The sequence below is a fragment of the Balaenoptera physalus genome (genome assembly GCF_965194825.1).
Source record: "Balaenoptera physalus genome assembly, chromosome: 13".
Lineage (NCBI taxonomy): Eukaryota > Metazoa > Chordata > Mammalia > Artiodactyla > Balaenopteridae > Balaenoptera > Balaenoptera physalus.
The window spans coordinates 21,426,920-21,454,063 of record NC_138892.1 but is presented as its reverse complement, the minus strand read 5'-3'; the positions used below and the strand labels follow the sequence as shown (position 1 = coordinate 21,454,063).

The window sequence follows — 27,144 nt, the reverse complement described above, 5'->3', positions numbered from 1 at the left end:
TGTATTCTGCAGAGATGTTTAGTCAGATGAACGAATATCCCTAATGTAAGAACTTGAAAAATTTGATCTCCACACATGGTGCTTTCTTAAAGCGGGCACATAATCACAATCTCAGGAAAGTCAGAACTAAAATAGTTTATTATCTGATGGAAACAAACTGGTGAGTCTTGCTTTGCATGTTACAACCATGCCAATTTCAAGTGAGAACATCTAAAACATTGCTATTAACCTAACCACCAATTAGAAAATGTACACATGAAAGTAGATTGCAGCTCATTAGGTGAAACCCTCAATTACTAATTGCAGTGTTAAAATCAAGGTAGGTAAGATGGTGAGTGTGCTTAGGGGGCAGGGTACTAACTGGGAATTCATGTAAAAGTGAGGCTGAGGGAGCAACAAGGGGAACTTTTCTCTTTTTCACACATAAGGGAAAAGCAACAAGAATCAAAGAATCTAGAAGGGAGCTCCTTACCCAATCCCCACATTTAACCAGTGAGGAAGATGGGCTTAGAGAAGAGAAGTGATTTGCACAGATTTCCTGACTTGGATTCACTTTCCATCACAATGTCCTGTATCTTTATAAGGTAGAGGAGTTACCAAGACAAACCAAACAGACAATGAAAATAAAAAGAAAGCAACCATAAAAATACCCTGCTGCCAAAGTTTCAGCAAATGGCTTAGAGAAATATCAAGTGGTGTGTGTGTGTGTGTATTTGAATGAGAATGTGTACATACTTCAAATAGCATAGTTTCCATTTTTAATAAGTGGTATTCAAATGTTTAGTTACATAGTATGCATGTAAGAAAAAATAAAAGAAATGTTAACTACTGGCTCATCAAACAAGATCTGGGTGACACAATTTACTTATTTTTAGGGTTCTGTAGAGAAGTGTACATATTTTGGTATTAGGGCTCAACAAATCCAATTTAAAACCAAAACTCCACTTGAAATTTGGCTAAATGAAATGGTATGGAAAATTGCCCTTTAGTTTTTTTTGTTTTTATAATTTTTGGCTGCGTTGGGTCTTTGTTGCTGTGCGGGCTTTCTCTAGTTGCGGTGAGCGGGGGTTACTCTTCATTGCGGTGCATGGGCTTCTCATTGTGGTGGCTTCTCTTGTTGCGGAGCACGGGCTCTAGGCGTGCGGGCTCAGTAGTTGTGGCACGTGGGCTTACTGGCTCCGCAGCATGTGGGATCTTCCCGGACCAGGGCTCGAACCCATGTCCCCTGCATTGGCAGGCAGATTCTTAACCACTGCGCCACCAGGGAAGTCCTGCCCTTTAATTTTAAATAGAAACACTATAAAACATAGGTTGATTTGAACAACAGGTCCTGTGAAAATGAATCTATAGCAGTCATGGGCAGCAAAGGGTTCTGGGATAGACATCAGTAAAAAAATGGAGCAACCACTCTTGGGCATCAGGTTCGATGACCACTTAAATGTCAACTTTTGGATGACCATCTTCACCTGCTTAACCCAGAAGGTAAGCTCTGTGAGAGCAGGACCCCAGTGCTTAGGATGGAGTCTGGTGCAGAGAAAGTGCTTAACAGTATTTATTGAATTGACTTCTCAAATCTGTATCTCTTTCACAAACTAATTTAACCAGCTTCAGACCTAACTTTCCAACCATCTTCTGAACACCTCAACCTGCACGTTCCTTTCACATTTCAAAGTGAACACAACCCCACACCAAAATGCATTATTCTTCCCCCACAGTTGTTTTCCCTGTGTTCCTTAGAGCGGCATCACCGTCACATGATACCAAGTCCAGATAAATCAGCCTCTTGAATATCTCCAGACCCTCTTTCTCACCCTCTCTTCTCAGCTAGTTTATGTAATTATCATCTTTTCATTTTTAGAATTGCTGCCAGTCTTACTCCTTTCTTCAAAAATCCTCAAAAATGAATTTTTTTCTTTTCCTGAAACACAAATCAATCACAATTGCCTGCAAGACAGAATCTAAATTCCTCAGTACCTATGAGGGTTTTCATCTGTGCTTACTCCTCCAGCCTGATCTACCTCCGAATCCCCAAACTTTAATCATTCAGAACTACTATTCCCAGAACAACTGCTCTCACATCCCTGGAAGCTTGTTGTTCTCTCTGCCTAGAAAGCACTCCTTACTCCAAATTATACTCTCTCTTGACAGATTCTTATTCGTCCTTCAAAATTCAAGTCCTTTCAAACCTCTGACCATCACCCTCCAAGACTGTTAGGTGTTCCCTCTTTTCGCAGACTTCCACTGGTTTCCACTGAGTCTTTACCACGCTGCTGGGCACGTGAAGGCAGGGGCTGTCGTCTTCACTTTAGTCTCTTCAGCGAGCAACAGTACCTCCTCATTGTTTTTGATGGGTGAATGAAGGAATAAATGCTGGGGAACATCATTCCAGGCAATTCCACTCTTTACAGATGGGAAACTGAGGCCCAGAGAGGCAACATGATGTGACAAAATAAAACTAAGAAGAGGGGAAAGGCCTGGCCTTCCAGGCTTTCGGCACCGGTTTTGCCCCCGTAATAAGCCACAATTAGTGATCACAGACCTACCTCTTGTTACATTCAAGACCAGTCTCCATACTTCAACTCTGGGAGCTAGTAAGCAGCTCTCTTTGCGTTGAGGTTACTCCTTCTCCTCCCCTCCCCCAGACCCTGCTCCGGTGTTTCCTCAAGGAAAAGCCAACATCCTCTTTCCGCTTTCAGTTGTGGCCTGGAGCTACAGGATTTCTCTCCATCCCCCTCCCCACACCCCTCACAGGACTCCCATTCCTGCAAGGTGACAGTTTGTATCCGGAAACCGTAGCGTCCTCAGTACAGCCAGATCGCGGGTGGATTTAGAATTGGGACGGGCTCTTAACAGAACAGGATAAAACTCAGAGCAACTCTACCGCGCACTATTCCGGGATGCTTGGAGAAGTTGATTCACCTCTCCTGCTAATCGGGACGAAAAGGGTTTGTTGCTGTCGCTCAGGGGCCAGATGAGAGGACGTACTCTGTGACCAAGCCATTTTCTGTGAGAAGAGGAGCTTGGCCCCCCCGAGTTGTGAGACGCCAGGCGGAGGAAGGCGAAGCGACCCTCGACCGAGAGGCGCGCGGGTCTCCTGCCCCACGGCGGCCTGGGGGCGGGGCCTCCAGCCACGCCCCCTCTCCGCCTTCTGATTGGTTCCTTCGAAACAGGCGGCGGCGAACTGCTGCGAAGCTCGAGGCAGAGGCGGCGGCGGCGGCGGTTGGGCAGGGGCGTGCCGGCCAGGCAAAGATTGAGCGCGATGTCGCCCCACAGGGAGCAGTGACCCTCCTATGCCTGGGCGGGTGAGTACTTCTCTGTTTGCCTTCTCTTTCCTCGCGAACTCTTACTTGCCTTCTCGGGGCTGCCGCGCCTCAGCTTGCGCTCGAAGAGCCCCCAGCGCTCCGCGGAGGGGAAGCGGTGGTTCGGTTGGGCCCCGAGCTGCGGGATCCAAGACGCTGTGCGATTGGCCCGCTGCGGGAGTCTCGTGCTCTGATTGGTCCCCGGGGCCGTCAAGGTGAAGTTATGCCTGCCTTCCCATGCCCGCCCGGGTGCGGTGCGAGGGGCCACAGGTGTGCTGGGGCGGGGGACGGCAGGTGTGGGTGTGCTAGGTTAGGGGAGAGGTAGCGACCCGCTGCCGCTCTGCTTTAGAATCCAAGGAGGGATCAGAGCCTGAAGCTAGTTTAGGCTCTCCAGGGGCACCTTCATTTCCAAGCACCTAGCACATATAGGGTCACTTGATTCCTTAGTGTCTCCCTCAGGAAGAAGTGATGAAGTAACTGACCTTGGAAGGAGAATGACGCATAGTCGTTTTGCACTCTGGCAGAGTTTACAGTTTCTTCCCTATTTGTTCCCTCCAGTCGTTGCAAGGCCCATGTCGCCGAATAACTGGAGGCTGTGCTCTATGCTTTCCCCACCCACACGTCTCGGTTTGAAAGGCTGCGTTGCGGGGAGGTTTGTAGGTTGCCTTGGAAGTCGGAGGAAAGTTTTGGAGGGAGTGCTTGACCATGCAGTCACTCCTGGTTCCTAACTAATCTTTTCGAACCACGGGATTGAGTCTTACGGATTTAGAGCGCTTTGTGGTACGTCTGGTGAAGTTGAGTCGTTATTAAGTGAAGAGATTTTTTTTTTTCCAGGCCCAGTCTAGGTCAGAGTTTGGGTTTTGCTTCGTTTGTGTGGAGAGTGCTAATACCTACTCTCTCAGAAGATAAGCAGTTTGTGAACTGCTGTCTGATTACCTCACTTGGGACTTAAATAATTAGGAATTGGAATTCTCACCACCTCAGATTCCCTTTGGGAGGAGATTGGAATGGATTTGAATGAAAAAGTGGAAACTGGTGATAGCCGTCTGGTGTAGAATCCTGATACATGTTGCCTGTCTGGCTCATCTGTTTCAAAAGCTCATTAAAAACCAACAGATTTTGAATAGTGGGTGTCTCTATTTTGATATTAATGAATTATAGGTAATATTTCTTTTTAATGTAGCAGAGTTTCTAAACACGGGGGCTCTGAAGTCACACTTTACTATGTGTGTGACCTTAGGCAAGTTACTTAATCTTTCTAAGTCTAAATTTCATACTGTGCAAAGGAAGGTTAATAATAAATAGTTCCTGCCTTATTGATGTGAAGGTCGTTGTGAAGATCAAGTGAAATAAATAATCCATAGTACAGTGCCTGACACATAGCTTGTATTATTTCTATGCTGTTTAATTTGGATTAAAAGTTTCAAGCTATCCCCAAAGGGCAGAGAGGAGCAGAAGGTGAAGGCAGTGCCAGAGGTCATGGTAGTTATCATTCATTGATTAAGTTAGTCCATGTAAAGCACTTAAAGTTATTTCTGGCACATACTAAGCACTCACTACTGTTTATCAAACGCATTATTACCTAGAATGTGTCAGGTACTGTTCTAGGTGCTTTACTTATATTATTGTTAAACCTCTTAATAATCCTGCAGTGTCCTTGGTGTTTTCTCCATGTTATAGATTAAACTGAAGCTCAGAGAAAGGAATTAAGCTATTAAGGTCCACCCAGAATTCAGTCTAGACTGTCTCCAGTGTCCAGCCTCTTTTTTTTTTTTTTTTTTTAATCACACTACTCTTGCATTTATATTCCCAGCTATAAGCAACTTCTCTGCAGAGTTGTTTGTATGGCCCAGGTTCATTTCTGCTGTGGGTATCAGTTTATTTTGAATACTTCATTAAAAAATAGTGAGAAGTAACTTGTGATGGTAAATCAAAGTGTGTGATAAGGGAATAATGTCAACAGTATACCTGCTATTATATTAAAAAACTAAATGAGTCCAGTGATGTTTGGATGATTGGTCAGTTCAGAAGTAATGTTTCCTAATTTATATTTTCCCATTTAGCTTTTGCTCATTTACTGTACTTTTTACTAAGCAGCACTTTTTTTTTCTTTCCTGTCAATCTCAATTTAAGTTTGGAGATAAGAATGAAAGTTCAGTTATTTCAAAAAGTTTTTTCAATCTGGCTGTTGATGAGGAAAGTAGGAGATTAAGGTTAATGTGTATTGTTATGTTTTGCTTTCTGACAGTAACATGGCTGTGTATGTATGTCTATGTATGTCTATGTATGTGTGTTTTACTTTCTTCCTATTATTTGTTGCTTCCTATACTTTGATATCAGATATACCTTTACATCCTTAATGAACCATGCAGTGTACATAGAATTTGAGAGACTAGGAAACTTGAGGCTGTCAGTCTGTTGTCTCACTTTGAATTTCCCTATTTTAGTTGAAATGTAACTGCCATAGAGAAGTGCCTAAGAAGTAATGTTTATTTGATGCAGGCAATAATTATAATTGTATCTCTTTAGTGTTTCTCCTTCTAAAAACTCATAAAGTTTTCTCATGTTATTACGTTGTTACAGAGTAGGTGGTTTTAACAGAATGTTGCCATGTATTTCATAAGTGAATTACTAATGTACAAAGACCTAGAATGTATGAAATGTAGCAGAGACATTAAATGCAGTTTTGTTTTTGCTGCTGAAAGTGTCATGGGGATTTACAGTATTAAAACCATTGCTGAAGTGCTGATAGAGACTTCTGCCTGCTCTCACAAAACAAACTTTTTTGTAAGAAAGTATAAGCTATGGTGAAGGACTCACTTTATATGGAATTTTAAACATTATGACTTTTGTTTTCCCTTGATGGATGACTTTTTAATATTTTTGATCCCAAAAATAAAATTGGCTCTTGAAAAAAATTATTTAACTTTGTTCAGGAGTTTTTCTTTTTCACACACACACACACACACACACACACACACACACAGAGTTTAGAAAACACTGTGATCCCAGTAACATACTTAAATACTGCACTGCAGATTGCTTTTGGTTGCATGACATATAATAGACATCTTTTCATATCAGTACATATAGCTCTTATTCTTTTAAGAAGCTGAATGAATCCACTGAATGAATATCCTGTAAGTTATTTTAGAGGTTTCCTGTTAATAGACACTTAATGTTGTTTTTACATTTCTTTATGTTACTGTATATGTATGTTTTCCAGAGTCTTTTAGTCTATCATATATAAAGGCAAACAGATTTTAAGTTTTTAAAAAAATTTTTGTATCCCACAAAATTTTATGACAAACTAATAATTCTGTCTAATACAAAATTAAATTATTCAGGTTGGATCTCTGCCAAACAGTGCAAAAGGAAATTTTCAAATAAAAAAGTAAAGACTCCCAACAAATGAAGAGCCTTTATATTTTGCAGATAACGTGTGATGTTTTATTACGTAGTAAGAATCTTATTTCTTTCTCTTAAAAATCTTCATCTGCTTTGGAAGCTACCTTTACCTTTAAGGAATATACCACAGATTTATTTCATTATTGTTTCATATTTCCTTTAGTAATAAATACAACACTTATTGTTTAGGAGTAATTCCAGAGCTAAATTTAACACTGAGTTCTACATACAAGTGGAAGAGATGGAGAAGGTTACCCCCTTACGAATCTTATTTTTTTTTAAGTGTAGAGTACAGCAAAATAGAAGCCTATATTGCTACACAACCTAAACAGAGGAGGAGGTTCAGGGAGGCTTTTTAGAGCAGTTGAATCTGAAGGGCAGGCAGGAGTGAGTCTGAAAGAGAGGAGGAAGGGGAGCGTTCCATGGAGACGGATCACAGAGGTGAGGAAGCAGCGTGCTCCACGGGCCAAAAGAAGTTCAACATGGCTGGAGTGTAAGGGTCAGAGGTGAGGCCGAGGGGATCCTATAAGGCTTTGATGGCTTTCTTAAGGAGTTTAGGCTTTATCCTGAAGGCAGTGGAGAGCCATTAAGGGTTTTTAAGCAGGGAAGTAGTAACATCCTTAGATGGGAGTTTGTGAAGGCTCACTCTGGCTGCAGTACATGAAGAACAGGTTGGAGGCATGAGAGGGTAGAGAGAGGGTGACTGGTTGGAGGCTGTTTCAGTAAACCTGGAAAAGGATGGTGGTGGCTTTAACTAAAGGAGTGGCCATAGGTATTGAAGAGAAAATGTAAAGGTAGAAACAACGAGATATGGCCATTGATGGTTTTGGCTGAGGTAGGGTAGGAGCCTGGGGCGGAGCTGTGAGAGAGGAAGGAGTCCGCATGACCTGGAACTTGGTGAGTGTGCGTGCTGTTCCCTGAGACAGTAAACGCTAGGAGCCTTTGTAAATATTTAAATGAATGAGTGAATGAATGATGTCAGATGTACAAAGGCAGGGTCATTGGTGATGATGATAGCACACACACAGCACTCACAATGGCTTTTACCTGTAAACTTTGCATCTTTTTTTTTTTTTTAAGTGTACTATATACAACTGGTGCCCTTTACTCGTTGCTTCAATGCATTGGCCTTGCTACATCTTCTAACCATGTTTGGATACATATCGCTTTCTCGAGGTCAAATGTCTTGACCCTTTGGGAATATCTTCCTTTCTTTGCTTAAGATGTGTATTAGTTTCCTATTACTGCTAGAACAAATAACCACAAACTTAGTCGTTTAAAACAACATAAATGTATTTTACAGTTGGGAGGTCAAAATTCTGAAATGAGCTAAAAAAAAGAAAAAGACTTAGTAGGGCTGCGTTCATTTTAAGGGTTTGGGGTGGGGGTGGGGGGAGTTCTTTTCTTTCCCTTTTCCAGCCTCTAGCGGGCACCTGCGTTTCCTGGCTCCTTCCTCTCAACTCCAGCAGTGTAACAGCTCCAGACTCTCTTTCTCTGCCTCTTGTGTCATGACATCTCTTTCTCTCTCTCTGCGGCTCTTCTCACATCCCCTTCTCTGGCTGTGACCTTTCTGCCTCCCTCTTTATTTATTTATTTATTTATTTATTTATTTATTTATTTATTTATTTATTTATTTATTTATTTATTTATTTATTTATTTATGGCTGTGTTGGGTCTTCCTTTCTGTGCGAGGGCTTTCTCTAGTTGTGGCGAGCGGGGACCACTCTTCATTGCGGTGCGCGGGCTTCTTATTATCGCGGCCTCTCTTGTTGCGGAGCACAGGCTCCAGACGCGCAGGCTCAGTAATTGTGGCTCATGGGGGGGACCCAGTTGCTCCGCGGCACGTGGGATCTTCCCAGACCAGGGCTCGAACCCGTGTCCCCTGCATTGGCAGGCAGATTCTCAACCACTGGGCCACCAGGGAAGCCCTGCCTCCCTCTTATAAGGACTCTGGTAATTACATTGGGCTCACCAGGATAATCTCCCATCTCCTTAGGCCCTTAATTTACTCAATCAGCAAGATCCATTTTGCCCACGAAGGCAGTATATTCACAGGTTTTGGGGTTTAGTACATAGACATCTTTGGGGACCATTATGTGATCTACCACAATGGAATTTATTTAAAGGCTGTAATAAAAATGTACCTGTCCAGTAGGGCAGCCGTATGAATTCCTGAATAGCGCATTGCTCCCAGAGTCCTCACGCACTGGCACAGCTGTTCTGTCCCGTTCATTTGGACCCTCTGCCAAATACACCAGTTTTAGTCATTTTTTTCTTAGTGATTCCTCTGGTATATCAGGCAGCTCACTTAACCTGCTGGTACCTTGACTAGTAACCACTCCACATATTTCACCTTGGACATGTTCGGTGAGAGGCAAAATTATTTATCGGGTCACATAATAAATAAAAGTGAAAAGTAATAAATAATACCCAAAAAAAGTCTCCTGTCAGACACGTGTCTGCTGTATGGCTATTTCCAAGCTTTGCTGTCACATTTCACCTACCTGGTTTTTCCTAGAGATGTTCACATATGTCCCACCAGAAGTGTTTCCTAAACTTTCAGCTTGAATACTTCTCTCAACACTACTTCCAACAGCAATCCAGGAACTTATAATATACTTGGTCAAGCAATGTACAGAAACAACGAAAAAATAGTATAAAGCACTGTTAGGACAGGTAGTTGGGAGAAATACTCTGTGAATTCAAGAGCTACGGATATAGGCAGAATTAATTCAGGCCAATCAGGAAGGGCTCCTGGGAGGAGGTAAATCAGAAGAGTTGTAAACCTGGATTAGTCGAGGTGAGGACTCTGTCTCCTTTGCTGACTCTTTCTCTCGTGACTACATGTTGTTTTTTTCCAGGACTTGTTCCTAGATCCTTGTCACTGCTTTCTCCATTTCTTTCTCGGATGATCTCATTCTTTCTAGTGGTTTTATCTCCCAAGGATTGCTGGCAATTTCTATCTCCTCCTGAACTTTCTTCTTAGCTCTAGATTAGCATTTCCAACTGCCAACCTGACATTTCCGCTTGAATGTCTTTAAAGGCTTCTCAAATTAGACATGACCAAAACATAGCACTTTTGCCCTGTCTCTGCTGGGTTCCCCGCTTCAGTCTGTTCAGACTCCCATCATCTTCATCGCAGTAAACGCTGCCACTATCCATTCGCTCAACTGCTTAAACCAGAAACCCAAGAGTTGTTCCTGACACTTCACTCTGCCCTTACCTCCCTTGCCTTCACCCTCCATCCCTAACCATTATCAAGTCTTGATTCTGACTCCAGAATAGATGTCAAAGCCATCCACTTTTCTCCGGTGGATACTTTGTCAGCATCCCTGCCCAGTCACCGTCATTGGTCACTGAACTGCTGCAGTGGATCCCCTCCCCTTCCCCTTCCAGGCTGCTCTCCATCTCATTTCCTGTGTGCTCAGTTTCCTTTGCTCTCGCTGTTTCTACCCCTCTATGCTTCTGCTTCTCTCAGTGTTTCCGCTAATCCTTTTTCCCACATCTCTACCCACCTCTCCTTCTGTTTTTTTCCCCCTTTCTCTGTTAAACCCATCACTATTTCACTCCCATGTTTCTCTCTCCCCCTCAGGGAGCTCTGTTAAACTATGAAATACATTATGTCTCTCCCTTGGTTAAAACTCTTCCATGGCTTCCCACTGCAATTAGAATAAAATCTACTTTCCGCAGTATGGCGTCATGTGGTGGGGCTACTGCCTGACTTTCCAACCCTATCCACGCTTCAGCCATACTGGCTTCTTTCAGTTCTCGGAATGCGCCAAACTCTCTCGCTCTCTGTACAGAGTCTTTGCAAAAATTATTCTCTATGCATAGAACTCTTCCCCGTCTCTCTCCCTGGCTAATTCCCACCATTCTTCAAGTTCATGTTTTTCCTCCAGCAAAACCATTTCTAAATCACTCAATCAAAGTCTTAAAGTAGGCCCCTACTGTCTCTCTCTCTGTTTTTTCTTTCAAAACAATTACCATGGTTTAACCTTGTGTATTCACTACGTACACAAATGAACGTAGTAGCTCCATGAGAGCGTCACGTCTGTTATGTTCATCACTGTGTCTGTTGCCTGCGGTGCCCAGTTTAATAAAGGGTGTGAATAAATGATTGTTTAATAAATGAAGGAGTGGACAGCGCTTGGACAAACATATAGCTTGAACAGTGATAGAGCCACAGAAATGAGTGAAACCAATAAGAGTGGATGGTGAGGGGACAGCCTGAATGGAGCAAAGGACCTGTGTGTGACGCAATCCTTAAGACTTATTCTAGCAAGAGACTTCTATGTCACAAATTCATATTTGAGTATGGATATTGGTATTTTAAAGTTTTTATGTTCACTTATAACCGTATTTATTTTTATGTTAGTAAAAGAAGCTTTCCAAATTACATTTAATGATTTCTCAGTATTAGCTTTGTTTTCTTACCTCTTTTTAATTTGATGAATTATGTTAAATGAACTGTAATTATGTCCTATCATAGTATTATCATAACAACTCATTTGTTAAGTGCTAGCTATGTGTCAGGTACTTTATTTGTATCACCTCATTTAATCTTTACAACAAGCAGACAAGGGAGGTGGTGGTATCCCATTTTACAAATGAGAACACAGGAGGCTCAGAGAAGTGAACTATCCCAAGATCATCTGGAACTCAAAGCAGATGGGTCTGCTACTTTCTACTACCCCAGTGGTGCCTTTATGGTGATTTATTTTACTATACATTTAAAAATATGAACTATGTTTGGTATGGATACAGCATTTCTATTTTTTCTTCTAGGCAATTAGGAAATATTTAACTCAAAATTTTAAAGCTGAGAAAGTTGTTTTTTATTCCCCTGAACAAATCAGGATATCTTCTTTAACTATTTTTCTAAATGAAACATTAAAAATGATGAAATGTTTTTTTGACACACCGAAGGGCGTACAGACCAGTATAATAATACCTGTGTTCTCACCGCTTATCTTGAACTAAAATCTTACTGGTACAGTTGAAAGGCCTCTGTGCATTCCATCCTAATCTTATCTCCCTCCCCTCCTCAGCAGTAACCACTGCGCCAGCTTGGGCATTTATCATATCCCTGCAGCTTATGTGTCTTGGCAGTAATCTGTCGGCTGGGTGCTGAACGTATATGTGTTGCAGTGGCAGTTAATGTTATTATTTTTCTGAGGAAACTTACTTTATTTCTTTGCTTTTTTGCCATTCTTTTCCAAATCGGCCCCCAATTTGTACCAGGACTGAGACATACCACCTTGTGCTCTCCCCACCATATTTTATAATGTGAGTGAGGAATTAAAATATACTCAGTTTCAGAGCCTACAGCTGTGGAACAAAGGAGCAGCTCCACGGGCTGGCATTTTTTTCCCATCATGATCTGAAGTCAGACTGGTATGAAGAGCCTTACCATAAATAATCTTGAGGGCCTCAGGGCTGAAACTGTTTCTAAGTGGGCTAGGCCCAAATTCTGTTTAAGATTCAGGTGGATAAGTGCACTTTGTGCTTCTAACATTTTCTCCAGATTTAAAAAATTCAGTATAGTATTCACTTGTGATCTCTGCATAAGCTGTTTGTCTTGTTAAATAAAGCAGGGTTAGCGAATAGTTTGGATTTGGTCATTTGAGAGCTCTTTTTTTTTTTTTTTCCCCAAATCCAAGGGAAGACTTCCTCAAGATGGCACAGAATTAAAGTAGTCTTCTCCAAAAAGATAGACAAAAACAGGAACCAAAAAAAAGCCAATAAATTGCTAATCAAGATGCAGATCCAGAAATGAAGAGTTGCTGATTCAGTATAATTGGTTTATGTGGAAAAAAAAAATGTAGAGACTGAGACTTTTAGGGAAAGATAGATAAGAGGAAAGCAGGTAATAAACTGAGTAAGAAGCAAGAATTGGGATTGTGATGCAGATTGGGGACTGGGGTAACTGTAGACAAGAAGCTGCTTTTGGGATTCAACGCTTGAGACAAAAATGATTTGGAAAGAGGATAGTGAATGACTAGAAAGTAGGAATAACTGGCTCTTAGGATCTGGAACACAGTAAATACTCAGGAGTTAATGAGGATTCACTGATACAATCTCATCAGTTTATGAAAGTTTTCCAATAAAAGCATATATTTGTGTACCTGATAGTTTTTCACATATGAAGATATATTATAACTTATCTGAGTACCATTTATTAAATAACTTCTTTTTAAAGGTAATCCAGATGGTTATCATTTTGTCATCTTTAAAGTAGTTCTTTCTATTACATAAGAATGATGTGGGGGAAGATATGTGTGTATATATATATATATGTATATATATATATATATATATATATATATATAAATAAAATAGACTCTGCTAAAGTTCAGTGATTGAAGGTTGTGCACAAATTCTTCATTTCTTTCATAAAACTAATTTTGTTGAATTTTCCATAAAAAGTGCAACTACTAAACATTCTTGTGATAGCTTCTTTGTGACTGTGTCACTGTTCTTGATTTGCACACGCCTTATAATTCAGGCCTTCTTTTGTTTGGGGTTGGCAGTTCCAGCTGTTCAAGCTCTTGTCTGATTATGTGGGACTCCTTATTTTAATGGGAGCAGCTTCTTTGCTGTATTTTTTAAAAATGGTCTCAGAAGCTTCTTACTGTGGATCTTTGTTGGGGACAAAGGATTATTTATGCTAAAGGAAAACGTATTCCCCACTGAGTTAGCTCGTGGGAAGCATAACAAACTCATTAGTAATGCTCAATTGTACTTTGGCCTTTTGCTAGGGTAGAGAGAAGGAAAAATGACATCAAGGACATTCTGCTGTACTTTGCCTTCTTGCGAAGACAACGTGATGTGTAACATCAGACTTTTCAGTTAGGTTTAGCTCCAGTTCAGCTTTGGTACTAGAAGAAATGTTCCTGAGAGGAAAGTGGGATGTGTAGTTGGCACTGTACCTGAGGTATGTTTGGTATAACTTAGGGGAGAAAGTAACTTTTCCTTGGAAATTGATAGCCTTATAAGCCATTTTCTATTTTTTCTTAGACTGTTTTAATGGTGGTTTACAATAAAAAATAGACTAGTATATTGTGCTGCTATAAGCAATCTAAAATCCTAGGTTTTATATATTCTATTATTCTGAGTGTTTTCAAACTCTTCACTTTCTTTCCTCTGAATATACATTAAAGAATTGTATTAATCTAACTTAAAGTTGTGGGTTTTTTTTCTTGTATGTTTCAAGAATAGTCCTTTAGAGTTCAAATTGCTTTTTTTTTTTTTGGTCTTTAGCACCTCATGGAGAAAATAACTTATGGAAAATTATTAAGGAAAGGCATTGAGTATTGTTTCATAGTTAAAATTGACATTTTTCTTTATTACCTTGTCATCTGGTGGAAGAAGCTTATGGTTAAACCTGAGAATTTATACAAAGTTCAGATGAACTTATCTCTTTGTAAAGATCAGATGAGAGATACTTGACTTTCAGTATCAGTTGTGATATTTGTATTTACATTATATTTACAGTGTGTTTACAGGGGAAAATTCTGGAGCACTTTTAATGTAAGCTAAGTTTTATTGTTAGTTTTATTTTACTAGTCAGATGCTTCAAGAATTACTTTGATATTAGTGCCAGAAACTACATATTAAAGTGTTTCAGATTTTCCTCTTTCAAATGAGGAGTACTTTTATGAAGTAAGAAACTAGGAGTATGATTGCCTTCTCCTATGGTCAAATTATTCCAAATAGAAAAGTATTAGGTTTTCAGTCAGATAAGAGAATAAAGCAGATTCCTTGTAATTTGGGGGAGTAGGAAAGCTACCATTGTCTGCATATTAATGTTTTGTTTTATTTTCAGAGCAGCAATATCATTTCAGCCTAGATGACCATGCTGCCTGCAATTCAAGTAAGTGGTTTTCTTGGGAAAATATATATTTAAGTTAATGAGATTAATATAATATTACAATAGTTAGAAAAAAACTAAAATTATCACAAAAATTTTCTATTTTACTGGTTTTTTAAGCATCAAATTTAATAACAGGAATACTATATTTTCACTTTCTAGTTCTGAAAAGACTTTAATATTAAGCTTTCATTTATACTGCATATTTGTAAGAATCAAAAATATCTTAGGATTTGTCGGTTCATCGTATTTGTACTACCCTGGGAAAAGAATTGGAATAGTTTGTGATTTTCTTCTCATTACAATTTAGTATATGTTTGTAGTTAAAAGAGCTTTCAATGAAAACAAATATAAATTCTTAATTTTAGATAATTGTACACGTGCCCTGTAATGCCTGTAAATAATGTGGCATTAAAACTTAAAATTTAAAGAGTGTTTTTTTTTTGTTAGTTTTTTGGTGAGGGGAAGCAAAATGGAGGTAATAAGACAAACCAGAATAATCTTACATTTGAATGATTTCCAGAGTTGGTATTTATTCTTAGATCCTTTAAAAGTTTTCTTTCTTTTGACATAAATAGAACATGACTGAATTTTAACTTAAAGATAAAAATCACCTTGAAGGTCTACCTAGGAAGATGTAAGCAGCTGATAATAAAATTTGCCTTTGAAAGTGAGAATTTTAGAGTCAGTCAGATTTTGTGTCTGATTTTTGTTCTGCCACTCTGCTTGTGAGATCCTGGCAAGTTATTTTACCTCTCTGAGTCCCCGCTCCCTTGCCTCTGAGGTGAGGATAATAGCGCATATTTTTCAGGGTAGTTGTGAGGAATCAATGAGATAACATGAGCCAAGTGCCTCCTGGAATGTGTTGTTACATAGTAGGCACTTCAGAACTTTGGTTGTATCATTGGTACAACAAAATTATCCAGATGTAAAGCTGGAGATTATAACTATGTCGTGAAAGTTTTTTTTTTTAATTTAGAAAGAAGGCTTATCAAGATAGCAGTGTGTGATAGCCTAGAGAAGGTAACTTGTTTATAAAATGGTTAAGAACAATTCTGAATGGGATGCTGCTTTCTCCCTCCTATGCTGTGCAGCTATACCCTCCTACTCTACTAATAAAGAGTTCTTTTGTACTGTTTTCCTTTGGGGACTTGGGAGTTCATGGCAGTCTCCCAGAAGGTCTTATTCTTCCCCTTTGGGTCCTCTCTAATCCACATTGAGTATGCTCAGAACTCCTTATTTCTCAAAACCATTTTTTATCTGATTACTTCTGTTCATCTCTTTTTATCCAAGTCTCAGAAATGTCATCAGTTTCATGGTGATTATATTTTCTCTATTCCTTATAAAGTGCTTTTCATCATTGCCACATTGACCATGTTTTTCTCATTTCTCTCCTAATGGCCATTAATACTTTCTTAAATTGGTGATTTTTTTTCATAGTGTTGTCTTATAGTTCCACGAATCCGTCTCTGACCTAGATTCCACAGATCTGTCCCTACTGAGTCTTCTCCAAGAGTACCCTTGACATCCCTCATGGAAGTTTTTGCTTCTCTCCCTGGTGAATGTGAGAACTTCCTCGGATTTTCACCTCTTTGCTAATTAGGCTTCGTTTTTCATAAGTGCCTTGCAGAGAGGAGACACCCAGTAGATAGCTGGTTTCTTATTCATTTAATCCATGAAGGTCTTCCTTGCCCCTTTTTTATGTCCGTGATTCTGATTGGTAAATAAACTTACAGTCTAAAAATCAATGAACTAGATAGTTCCTAATCTCTTTTGGGTCACAGGCCCTTTCCAGAATCTAACAGAAACTATGAACTCTCTCTCTCTGAGAAAAGGCCCATTAGTACGTAGGCCTAAATTTTTGCCTAAATGTAAGTTAAGTTTATATACTGATTCAAGTTCTTCTGTAGACTGCCTATGGTTAGGAATCTCTGCAATATGACAGCTTTCAGCATGATTGAGAACAATCTTTATACATGCAGGTTTTGTTATTAACATCTAGCTTTTAACAACATTAATATGCCACTGACTAACCCAGGTTTTTATAGTTTTCTGCTTGCAATAATAGGAAAATCCAAGTACTCTTCTCCCTAATGTGGCAAGAACTTAGAATGACTTTTGTTAATTTTAGCTTCTCCATTTTCATACATGATATTTTCAAAACCACCTTCCTAGCTAATGTACATCTTTCCTTGACAAACATTTGCATCTTCTCTGCCTTTTGTCAGCTCAGCCAAATGGTTAAAGGACAAATAACATTCTGTTGACTGTAAAATACCATTTATTGTAAGATGCATCTTGATTTTGATGGTACAAAGAGTCATTTGCTAGTATCTGTTCCTCAAGTATTCAACTAATATTTTTGACTGCCTATCATGAGGTAGGTCTTATACTGAGTCCTGGGATTACAGAAGCAAGACATGCTTATGAAGGGAAGATTTAGATATTATATCTTTGCTATACTCCCTTTGAAGTAATTCTAAGAGAATTTGGGGAAATAACATCTTGTTTTTTTCCAAAAACTTTATGGGATCCTCATGTATTTAGGAGTTCATTCCCCAATCTCTACCCTCAATTTCTGAAATAATGCCCCTCGAATAACAATGTTTCTCCTAGTCTTTCGGTATTTTTTTTAAGTTTTGCTACTCCTGCTTGCCTCTTGTGGTATATATTCACTGTCTTTCTTTGCCTGTGAGATTTTAAAAAAACGTGTTTATTTCTCATCATAGGAGATTGGAAGCAGCTTTTTTTCCCCCTCTATGTTTGTCTGGATTAACAATGGTGTTGTTACGGCTTTTGATTTGGTATAGTAACACTTGCCTCAAATAAACCTCAATAAGTTTAATATATTTCAGGGGGGGAAATGATCTACATTGAAAAATCAAGAAAGAACTAGATTCACTTGGTATTACCTATATTTATGCCTCTTTTTTAAAAAACTTTTTAAAATTTTATTTTAAAGCAATCATAAACTTGCCAGGTGGTTGTTAAGTGTAGAGCAGAGATATTTGTTTGCTGAACCATTTGAGAGTAGGTTGCAAATCTAATGTCCCGTTACCTCTGGTACTTTAGTGCATTTATCGCGTGCAAGGACTCCCTCCTATACAGCCACAATGAAATCATCAGAATCAGGATATTAGCGTTGGTACGGAACTACTATCTAATACTCAGACCACATTCAAATATTTGTCAGTTGTCCCAGTAATGTCCAGTTCAGAATCAATCACCTGTTGCGTTTAGTTGTCGTGCCCCTTAGTCTTTATCAGTATTTGCTTTCTTTAATGACCTTGACACTTTTGAGTATTACAGACCAGTTATTTTGTAGAATGTCCCTCAATTTAGATTTGCCTGATGTTTTCTCATGATTAGATTCAGGTTATGCGTCTTGGCAGGACTATCACAGAGGGCTGTTGTGTTGTCTCGTTGTATCCTGTCAGGTGCATATGATTTTGATTCATCCCGTTGTTGATCATGTTCACCTGTGTCACTCGGTTAAGTTGCTGACTGATGAGTTTCTCTACTGTGAAATTACTCTTTTTTTCTCTTTGTAGTAGGTATTTCTGGGGAAGTACTTTGAAAGTATATGGAAATCTCATTCCTCATCAAAATTCCAGTTTATTCATTTGTTTATATCTATGTGGACTCAGAGTTGTCCATTTTATTCACTGTGTTATAATCCACTTATATCATTATTTTCATGCTCAAATTCTTCTTGATTTAGCCAGCAGAAGTCCCTTCAAGCTGACTTCTGTGTCCTTTTGCATGTCCCCATCATTCTTTGAGCACTTCTTTGCTTTCTGGTAAAACTTACTCGATTCCAACACCATAGGGTTCATTCTAGTTTTCTCTCCGTCCATAGTTGTACCTCTTTTCTTTGGCAGTGAGAAACCTGGCTCCCATTTGATAAATCCCCGTGTACGTAACCCCTCTCCCTTTGTTGCTGCCACCCGTCCCTGAGTTGATGCCCGTCTCAGCTCAGTTGGGCTCTGACACCCTGCACTGGGACGTTCCCCCGTTGTCCCCAGCGGACACCCTCTTTATCCTGCTCAGGGTCTGATGCTGCACAGGGCCGTTGCCGTGCGTGGATGCCCTGTCACCTCACTCAAGCTCTGACCCTCCATTTCAAGCTGCCCTCCTGTCACCCCTTTGTCACTTCACTTGGGCTCTGATACCCCTTCCTGAGTTGAGATTTGACACAGTCTTTTCTCTAACTAATCTTATATTAAAAGTATATCTAATTGTATTTCAAAATTTTGCAAGTGTTGGTTTGATAGCATGTTTATGTCAATTTTTATTCTAAACCAGGGATTGACCAGGTAGTAAACATTTTTAGCTTAGTGAGTCAGTAGGCAGAATCAAAGCTATTATGTAGGTACTTACATAACTACCATTTTAAAATGTAAAAACCGTTCTTAGCTTGTGGGCCATGCAAAATCAAGTGACAGACCAGATTATTTAGAATTTTTTTTTTTAGATAACACTGTTATTATGATTTAAAGTTTATAAAATGCCAACTATGCGTTCATTCATTTATCCATTATTCAACAAATATTATTAGGCCCAATGCTAGATTCTACAAAGATATATCTTACAAGGCAGGTATTATTAATTCATTTTACAGCCAAGATGCTGATACTCTGGTCAAGTAACTTGTTAAACTTACGCAGCTAACAAGTGAAAGAAAAAAATTATTTGTTGACTTTCATCCCCTCGGTTTGATGGTAGAATCCATTCATTAATTAGGGATTCACTTACATTTATCACAGAATTGAATACGGAAAGCGTCTCAAGTATCTAGGCTAGTAGTTTGCTTCTAGTTTATTAACTTTCTGTGAGCTGCTGCAGCTCTGTATGTGTGTATATTAAACATGGTCTGTAATTCATTATTTAAATATAAATGTTAGGCATGCTGACTTTTAACAGGGTTGCATCCATTCAGTTGGTTGGTGTTTTCTCTAGGTGTGGTTTGGAGAAGACCTGCCTCTAAGTCCACGGAGTCCTCTGACCCCCAGACATGGGCCAGGTTTGGCTGATGTTTGTCAGTATGATGAGTGGATAGCTGTGAGGCACGAAGCTACCCTGTTGCCCATGCAAGAAGATCTGTCAATCTGGTTATCTGGTTTATTAGGTAAGGCTTGCAAAGATGCTCAAAATTGTAATCTCTTATTCAGTAAATGTTTATTGAGAATCTTACTCTTTGTCAAGGAATGATAGTTCCAGAGGCTGGGGATCCTCTAGTAAAGGAAATATTTGATGTCCTTTTTCTCAGCAAGCTTACATTCTAGTTGGGAAGATATTCTGATTGACCCTGACCCTCGGGGCTTGAACAGTAAGCAAGTTTGAGGCTTAATGGAAGAGGTCAGTAGTAAGAGCTGTGAATAATCAACGTTTTAATTGTTAATGTTAAAAAAATTTTTTAAGTGTATAGGTCTAACTTGAGGGTCTGTATTTTATTGATTTTTTTTTTTCTCCTTAAACTTGTGTAAGGCATGAGATTCTGGGTGGAATATATTGCTGTAGTTAAAATGATTCCTGTTTCTGAGGCTTAGAGGGGCAGAGGTATATGAAACCTAGGAGGAAATGTCGGCTTGGAGAATGCATGGCATCATATTTCTTTACTCAGAGGACATGAGTGCTCTGAACTTTCTCCCTAGAAAAAAATTATTTTAAATAACAGAATTTCATGTAGCATTGTAAGGTTTTCGTGAAAAGGAATATATATATATAAAGCTCATCTATGGTCTTTGAAGAGAATTAAAAACGCAGTAAACACTCTTATATCAGTTTGAAGATTTGGTTAATTTCTTAAAAGTTTATTATGTAATAATGCTTCCACATAAGGGGTTTTTAGAGGTGAAAAGTTGGTATTTCCTGAGTGCTTGTTACATTGTTATCTTTAATTTTTAAATTGCAACAAAGACCATCTTACTTATAGAGAATCTTTCTTGTGCAAGCAGTTGTAATGTGCAGTGAATCAGAACTTAATAGTGGATGTTGAATTGTAAAACACTTTGGTGTTTTTAAATGAAATAAAGTAGATGTCATTTATTTTTTCTGTGCTTCTACACCACAGATATTTTTGTTTCAGTTGACTTTCTCATAATTTGATATTACCTGCTGTTTTAACTGTACCTTCTAAGAGTGAATGCTCAGAGTCTGATCTAATATTTGTCTAGTGTTTCACCTATAATCCGATTACATTTAATTAAACTTTAACCATATTGTTTGAATTTACTGTTTCTAGAAGACTCTTAGCTTTGAAATATGTTTTTAGGTATTGAAGTTAAGGCAGAAAGGTTATTGGAAGAACTTGATAATGGAGTACTGTTATGCCAACTGATTGATGTTCTTCAAAACATGGTGAAAACATGCAACTCTGAAGAACCAGTGGTAAGAAAATGTTTGACAGTAATGATTTAATACCTTGGTACATACTGATTTGCTTATGTACATTTCTTATCATCTCTACAAGGTTGTAAACTTCCAACGCAACTATATGTAAAATCTTGGATAATTTACTTAATCTTTTTGAGCATCTGAAAAAATATTCTCACTTGTAAAATGGAGAAATTAACATTTACCTTGTAGGATATATTTCCGAGGATTCAGCAACATTAAATGAGATAATAGATAGATAGTGGTTAGCTTATATAGATAACGCCTGGTGCATAGTAAATATCTAAATAGCTAGTTCTTCTTGAGAACAATAATAGTACCTTCCTTATAGGATTCCTGTGAGAGTTAAATGAAAAAAGAGGTTGTGATGGTTGCTGGCACACAGTTAAGAGCTATTATCATCATCTTTTTATTCTTTATATATTGTCTTCATGGTAAATTCATACATATTGGTTGAATGAATAATACTTTTTTTAGACACTTTTCTACCATTGACCCTGAAGTTGGGATTTGAAGTAGGTAAGGTTTCCTCTCTTTTCATCAAATATGGGTATTTTCACTCATGGGATCTGGTGTCTGTGAGTGTGTATTCTAGACATTAACATAGTGCTGGTGGAAATATAAAGTAGTACCATCTTTTTTGGGGGACGATGGGTAACATATGTCACATTGAAAATAAAGCACATCCTTTGATACGTAACATAATTCTAATTCCAGGAATTTATTCTAAGAAAATAACCACAAATTCACAAAAACGACTGTGCAAAAAAAATTAAGAACAACCTAAATGCTCATCAGTAGAGAAGTTGTTTAAAATTAATTATGGTACCTAAACAGAGTAGAATATTATCTATTCATTAGAAATGACTATTTTAATGTTTTGTTTTGGGTTTTTTTACCCCAAACGATGCCTGCAACCTATCGTTAAGTGTGCATGCACACATACACAAATCAGATTGCAGAATAGCCTGTTTATGTAGCATTCTGTAGGTACAGATATACTTGTGTATGGAGATGTCTTACTGAAACGTGGATGAGAAGATTTCAGTTGGTACTAACCACCTTTGTATTTGGCTGTGTTGATTTTTTTTCCCTATATACAGCTAGAGAAACTCACAAGGCTATTGTAATCCTAGAAAATAATAGCAACAGGAAGGAAACATAAGGAACTGGTAATAGTGTGGTTCCCTCCAGGGAGAGAAAGGAACTGAGGGGTGGTGGTAGGAGAAAGACTTATACTCTACTGTGCCCATTGCATTTTTAAAAATCATATGCTTGGGGCTTCCCTGGTGGCGCAGTGGTTGAGAGTCTGCCTGCCAATGCAGGGGACAGGGGTTCGGGCCCTGGTCTGGGAGGATCCCTCGTGCCGCGGAGCGGCTGGGCCCGTGAGCCACAGCTACTGAGCCTGCGCGACTGGAGCCTGCGCGACTGGAGCCTGTGCTCCGCAGCAGGAGAGGCCGCGATGGTGAGAGGCCCACGCGCCGTGATGAAGAGTGGCCCCCGCTTGCCGCAGCTGGAGAAAGCCCTCACACAGAAACTAGGACCCAACACAGCCAAAAATAAATAAATAAATAAATAAATAATTTAAAAAAAATCATATGCTTGAATTTCTTATTCAAGTAAAAATTTAAAACAAAACTAAAAACCGCTCAGCCGGGCTTCCCTGGTGGTGCAGTGGTTAAGAATGTGCCTGCCAGTGCAGGGGACGCAGGTTCGAGCCCTGGTACGGGAAGATCCCACATGCCACAGAGCAACTAAGCCCATGCGCCACAACTACTGAGCCTGCGCTCTAGAGCCCGCAAGCCACAACTACTGAGCCCACGTGCCACAAGTACTGAAGCCTGCACGCCTAGGGCCCGTGCTCCGCAACAAGAGAAGCCACCGCAATGAGAAGCCTGTGCACCACAACGAAGAGGAGCCCCCACTCGCCACAGCTAGAGAAAGCCCGTGAGCAGCAATGAAGACCCGATGCAGCCAAAAAAAAAAAGATGAATCATTTCTTAAAAAAAAAACCCGAAAACCCTCAGCCTCAGCAGGATTATCTGAATACTCTTGGTCCAGGAAATAAAAAAGAATTAGGATTCTGTAAAACTTGTCAATTTTCAAAGAACTTTAATTACGAATGGGCTACTACTTCCTTGTTTGAAAGTCTCCTCAGGAAACTCAGAACCATATTTATGAATCTGCAAATAAGGAAGTAAGCAAAACTGAGACTGTGTAAACCTTTAACATAGCAATAATTTTGTGTTTGTATTGAACTGTGTTTGGAGAGATATAAAGATGTGCTTTGGAATTATTAGACTGTCATTTTTTTATCTTAACTAAGACTCTCATGTCATTTTAAAAAGAAAGGTTAGAGATGCGAGATCCTACTGCTAATTTTGACCTGACTGTTTTCCTAGGAATCATTTTCTAGAATATGCTTAATGAAAAGCAAAATAAAATGATTTTTGAAGATGCCTTTTTCTTCTAGTGCTATGCACTTTTTAGTTACATTCAATGCACTGAACATTTATTTAGTAATATTAAAATGGATATTTAATGAAAATACCCTTGATGCATGTTTGAAATTATTCTTCTGTCTTTTCCAGAATTTTCCAATGAGAAAAGTGCCCTGTAAGAAAGATGCTGCATCAGGTTCGTTCTTTGCTAGAGACAATACTGCGAACTTCCTTCACTGGTGCAGGCACATCGGGGTTGATGAGACTTACCTCTTTGAATCGGAAGGTTTAGGTAAGTGTTGTTGTTGTGTTTAATGTTTATTAGGATATTTTTGTATGCCTCACTTCTAATTTTTCTTTCCAAATAAGGACTCAAATGCCACATCTCATTTTACTAGAAACATTTATACTCTAAATATATGTAAACAATTGGAGAATCAGATTCCAGATCAAATGTATGATAAAAGGTTTTCATTTATGTTTTAGATCCTATATGTCTAGAATGACCTGGATATATTTTACTTGCTAAATGAGTTGGCTATGGGAAGGTTCTGGACTAATGCTTAACTAATTAATGTTTTCATCAAGAATTACTCTATCTAAATTACTAGTAATTTCTCTTTAACTAGATAATTACAGAAATAACAGAAGGCCAAATGATGTATGTTCATGGTGTTTAGATTTACCTCGTAAACAGCAGCTGCCAATTTGGTTATCTAAATGGACTAATGCTTTTAAAAAGTCATGCTCTATTGAAGAATTATTGATGTATTTTCTCATTTCATTTAAGTCAACAGAAACATCTGTGCAGTGACCAAAGTGAAAGCTATCTAAGTTTTAGACTATCTGTATATTTCCTCAAAGTATTTATGTGTGCCTGCGTGCGCACGTGCGTGCGCACACACACACACACACACACACACACACAGAATTTATAATGTTTTGATAAGAGCAGTAGCATACCAACGGCGGGGGTCATGGGAATAGTATTCGGCCCTGGTAGAGAGAAGTATTTTGTCACTGACATTGCTTAGAATTGCCGGTTCATGGTGATAATAAAAAGCAAACCAACTTTTTAGTTGGTTTCATTATTGTTTTAGGTTATTAATATTATAAATATTTCTATTGACCATGCACACCCTGTTGCCTGCAGACAGGTGGCTGTTCCCCACTGTTACCTGTTTAGTATGCCTCTGGATATTCTTATCCAGTGTAGAATTAAAACTAATGGATTGCTGTTTTACCCCCCAGTTTGCACCCTGCTTTAATCCAGGTGTTCTGATCATTAAGCATATTAGGTTTCCTTTTATTTATAGCATTTTAAAAAATTGAGGTATGTTCACGTAACATAAAATTTATCATTTCAAAATGTAGACTTCAGTGGTTTTTAGTATACTCACGATTTGTGCAGATATCACCACTTATTAATTCCAGAACATTTCCATCACTCCAAAAAGAAAACCCATACCTATTAGCAGTTGGACCCAGTTACTCCCTATCTCCATCCTCTGGCAACCACCAGTCTACTTTCTTTCTCTGTAGATTTGCATACTCTGGACTTTTCATATAAATAAAATCATGCAATATGTAGCTTTTGTGTCTGGCTATTTTCAGTTAGCATTATGGGTCATTTATGTTGTAGCCTCTAACAGTACTTCATTCCTTTTTATGGCTGAACGATATTTCGTTGTATGGATATACCACATTTTTTTAATCTACTATCAGCTGATGGACATTTTGATTGTTTCTATTTTGGGGTTATTATTAATAATGCTACTATGAACATTTGTGTGCAAGTTTTTGAGTGAACATATGTTTTAAATTCAGGGATATACCTGGGAGTGGAATTATTGGGTCATATGGTAATTCTGTGTTTATCTGTTTGAGGAACTACCAAACTGTTTTCACAGTGGCCACACCATTTTACATTCCCACTAGCAATGCACAAAGGTTCCAATTTCTTCACATAGTTGTCAACACTTGTTATTATTTTTTAAAATTACAGCTGACCCTTGAACAATCCAGGAGCTAGGGGCAGCGGTCCCCTAACCCTGCAGTCAAAAATCTGGATATAACTTTACAGTCAGCCCTTTGTGTCCACGGTTCTGAATCCACAGTTTCAACCAACCACAGATCTTATAGTACTGTAGTATGTATTTATTGAAAAAAATCCATGTGTAAGTGGACCCACACAGTTCAAACCATGTTGTTCAAGGGCCAACTGTATAACCATCCTAGTGGGTGTGAAGTGGTATCTCATTGTGGTTTTGATTTGCATTTCCATAACGACTAATGATGTTGAGCATCTTTACATGGGCTTATTGGCCATTTGTATATCTTCTTTACAGAAATGTCCGTTCAAATCTTCTGCTCATTTTTGGGGGAGTCAATTGTCTTTTTTTTGTAGACTTGTAAGAGTTCTTTCTTTATTCTGGATATTAGGCCCTTATTAGATATATGATTTGCAAATATGTTCTTCTGGTCTTTGGGTTGCCTTTTCACTTTCTTGATAGTGTCCTTTGATGCATAAAAGTTTTTAATTTTGATGAAGTTCAGTTTATCTTTTCTTTGATTGCTTGTGCTTTTGGTGTCATATCTAAAAAACCATTGCCTAATCCAAGGTCACACAGATTTTCACCTATATTTCCTTCTAGGATTTTTATAGGTTTAGCTTTTATGTTTAGGTCTTTAATGCATTTTGAGTTATTTTTTGTATACGGTGTGAAGAAGGAGTCTAAATTCATTCTTTTGCATGTAGATATCCAGTTGTCTTAGCACCATTTGTTGAAAAGACTGTTTTTTCCCCTTTGAGTTGTCTTGGCACCCTTGTTGAAAATCAATTGAACATAAACATATGAGTTTATTTCTGGACACTGTTTCTTTCCACTGGTCTGTATGTCTATCCTTAAGCCAGTAAACACTGTCCTGATTACTGTAGTTTTGTAGTAAGTTTTGAAATGGGGTAGTATGAGTCTTCCAACTTGGTGCTTTTTAAAAGTTGTTTTGGCTATTTTATATTTCTTACAGTTCTTTATGAATTTTATCATCAGCTTGTCCATTTCTGGAAAAAAAAAGGCTCTTGGAATTTTGATAGGGATTGCACTGAATCTAGGTCAGTTTGGAGAGTATTACAATAATGATATATGTCTTCCAATCCATGAACATAGGATGTCTTTCAATTTATTTATATCTTATTTAATTTCTTTCAACAATATTTTATAGTTTTCAGTGTACAAGTCTTACAATTCTTTGGTTAAATTTAGTCCTAAGTACTTTATTCTTCTTGAAGCTATTGTGAATGTAATCATTTCCTTAATTACATTTCAGATTGTTTATTGCTAATGTATAAAGTGCAATGACTTTTGTATATTGATCTCATATCCTGCAACTTTGCTGAACTTGCTTATTAGCTCTATTAGTTTTTTTGTAGATTCTTTAGGGTTTTCTAAACAAAGGACCATATCACCTGTAAATATAGTTTTCCTTCTTCCTTTCCAATCTAGATGGCTTTTATTTATTTTTCTTGCCCAAATGCCCTGGCTAGAACCTCAAGTACAATGTTGAATAGAAGTGGGAAGAGTGGACATCCTTCTTTTCCCTGGTCTTAGCCTCGAGGAAGACATTCAGTCTTTCACCATTAATAACGATGTTAGCTATGGGTTTTCCAGAGATGTCTATTTTCATATTTGTAAAGTTCTCTTCTGTTTCTAATTTGTTGAGTCTTTTTTTG

At 38.6% G+C, this 27,144-nt stretch overlaps 1 protein-coding gene across 6 annotated transcripts in view; it reads left to right on the top strand.

Annotated features, from left to right (window-relative positions):
• Nucleotides 1-938: 938 nt before the first annotated feature.
• GAS2L3 (growth arrest specific 2 like 3) overlaps nucleotides 939-27,144 on the top strand; it is a 35,754-nt gene continuing 9,548 nt past the window's right edge. For 2 of the 6 annotated variants that reach the window (XM_082419408.1, XM_082419403.1), the window contains exons 1-5: nucleotides 939-3,302; nucleotides 14,533-14,580; nucleotides 19,537-19,705; nucleotides 20,852-20,967; nucleotides 23,565-23,706. In XM_082419408.1, the coding sequence (XP_082275534.1) occupies nucleotides 14,557-14,580; nucleotides 19,537-19,705; nucleotides 20,852-20,967; nucleotides 23,565-23,706 (451 nt within the window). In that variant the 5' untranslated portion in view covers nucleotides 939-3,302; nucleotides 14,533-14,556. Of the gene's footprint in view, nucleotides 3,303-3,329; nucleotides 4,080-11,426; nucleotides 12,574-13,465; nucleotides 13,642-14,532; nucleotides 14,581-19,536; nucleotides 19,706-20,851; nucleotides 20,968-23,564; nucleotides 23,707-27,144 lie in introns of those variants that run through there. The other 4 variants (XM_082419404.1, XM_082419407.1, XM_082419406.1 and 1 more) reach the window with 4 other exon arrangements.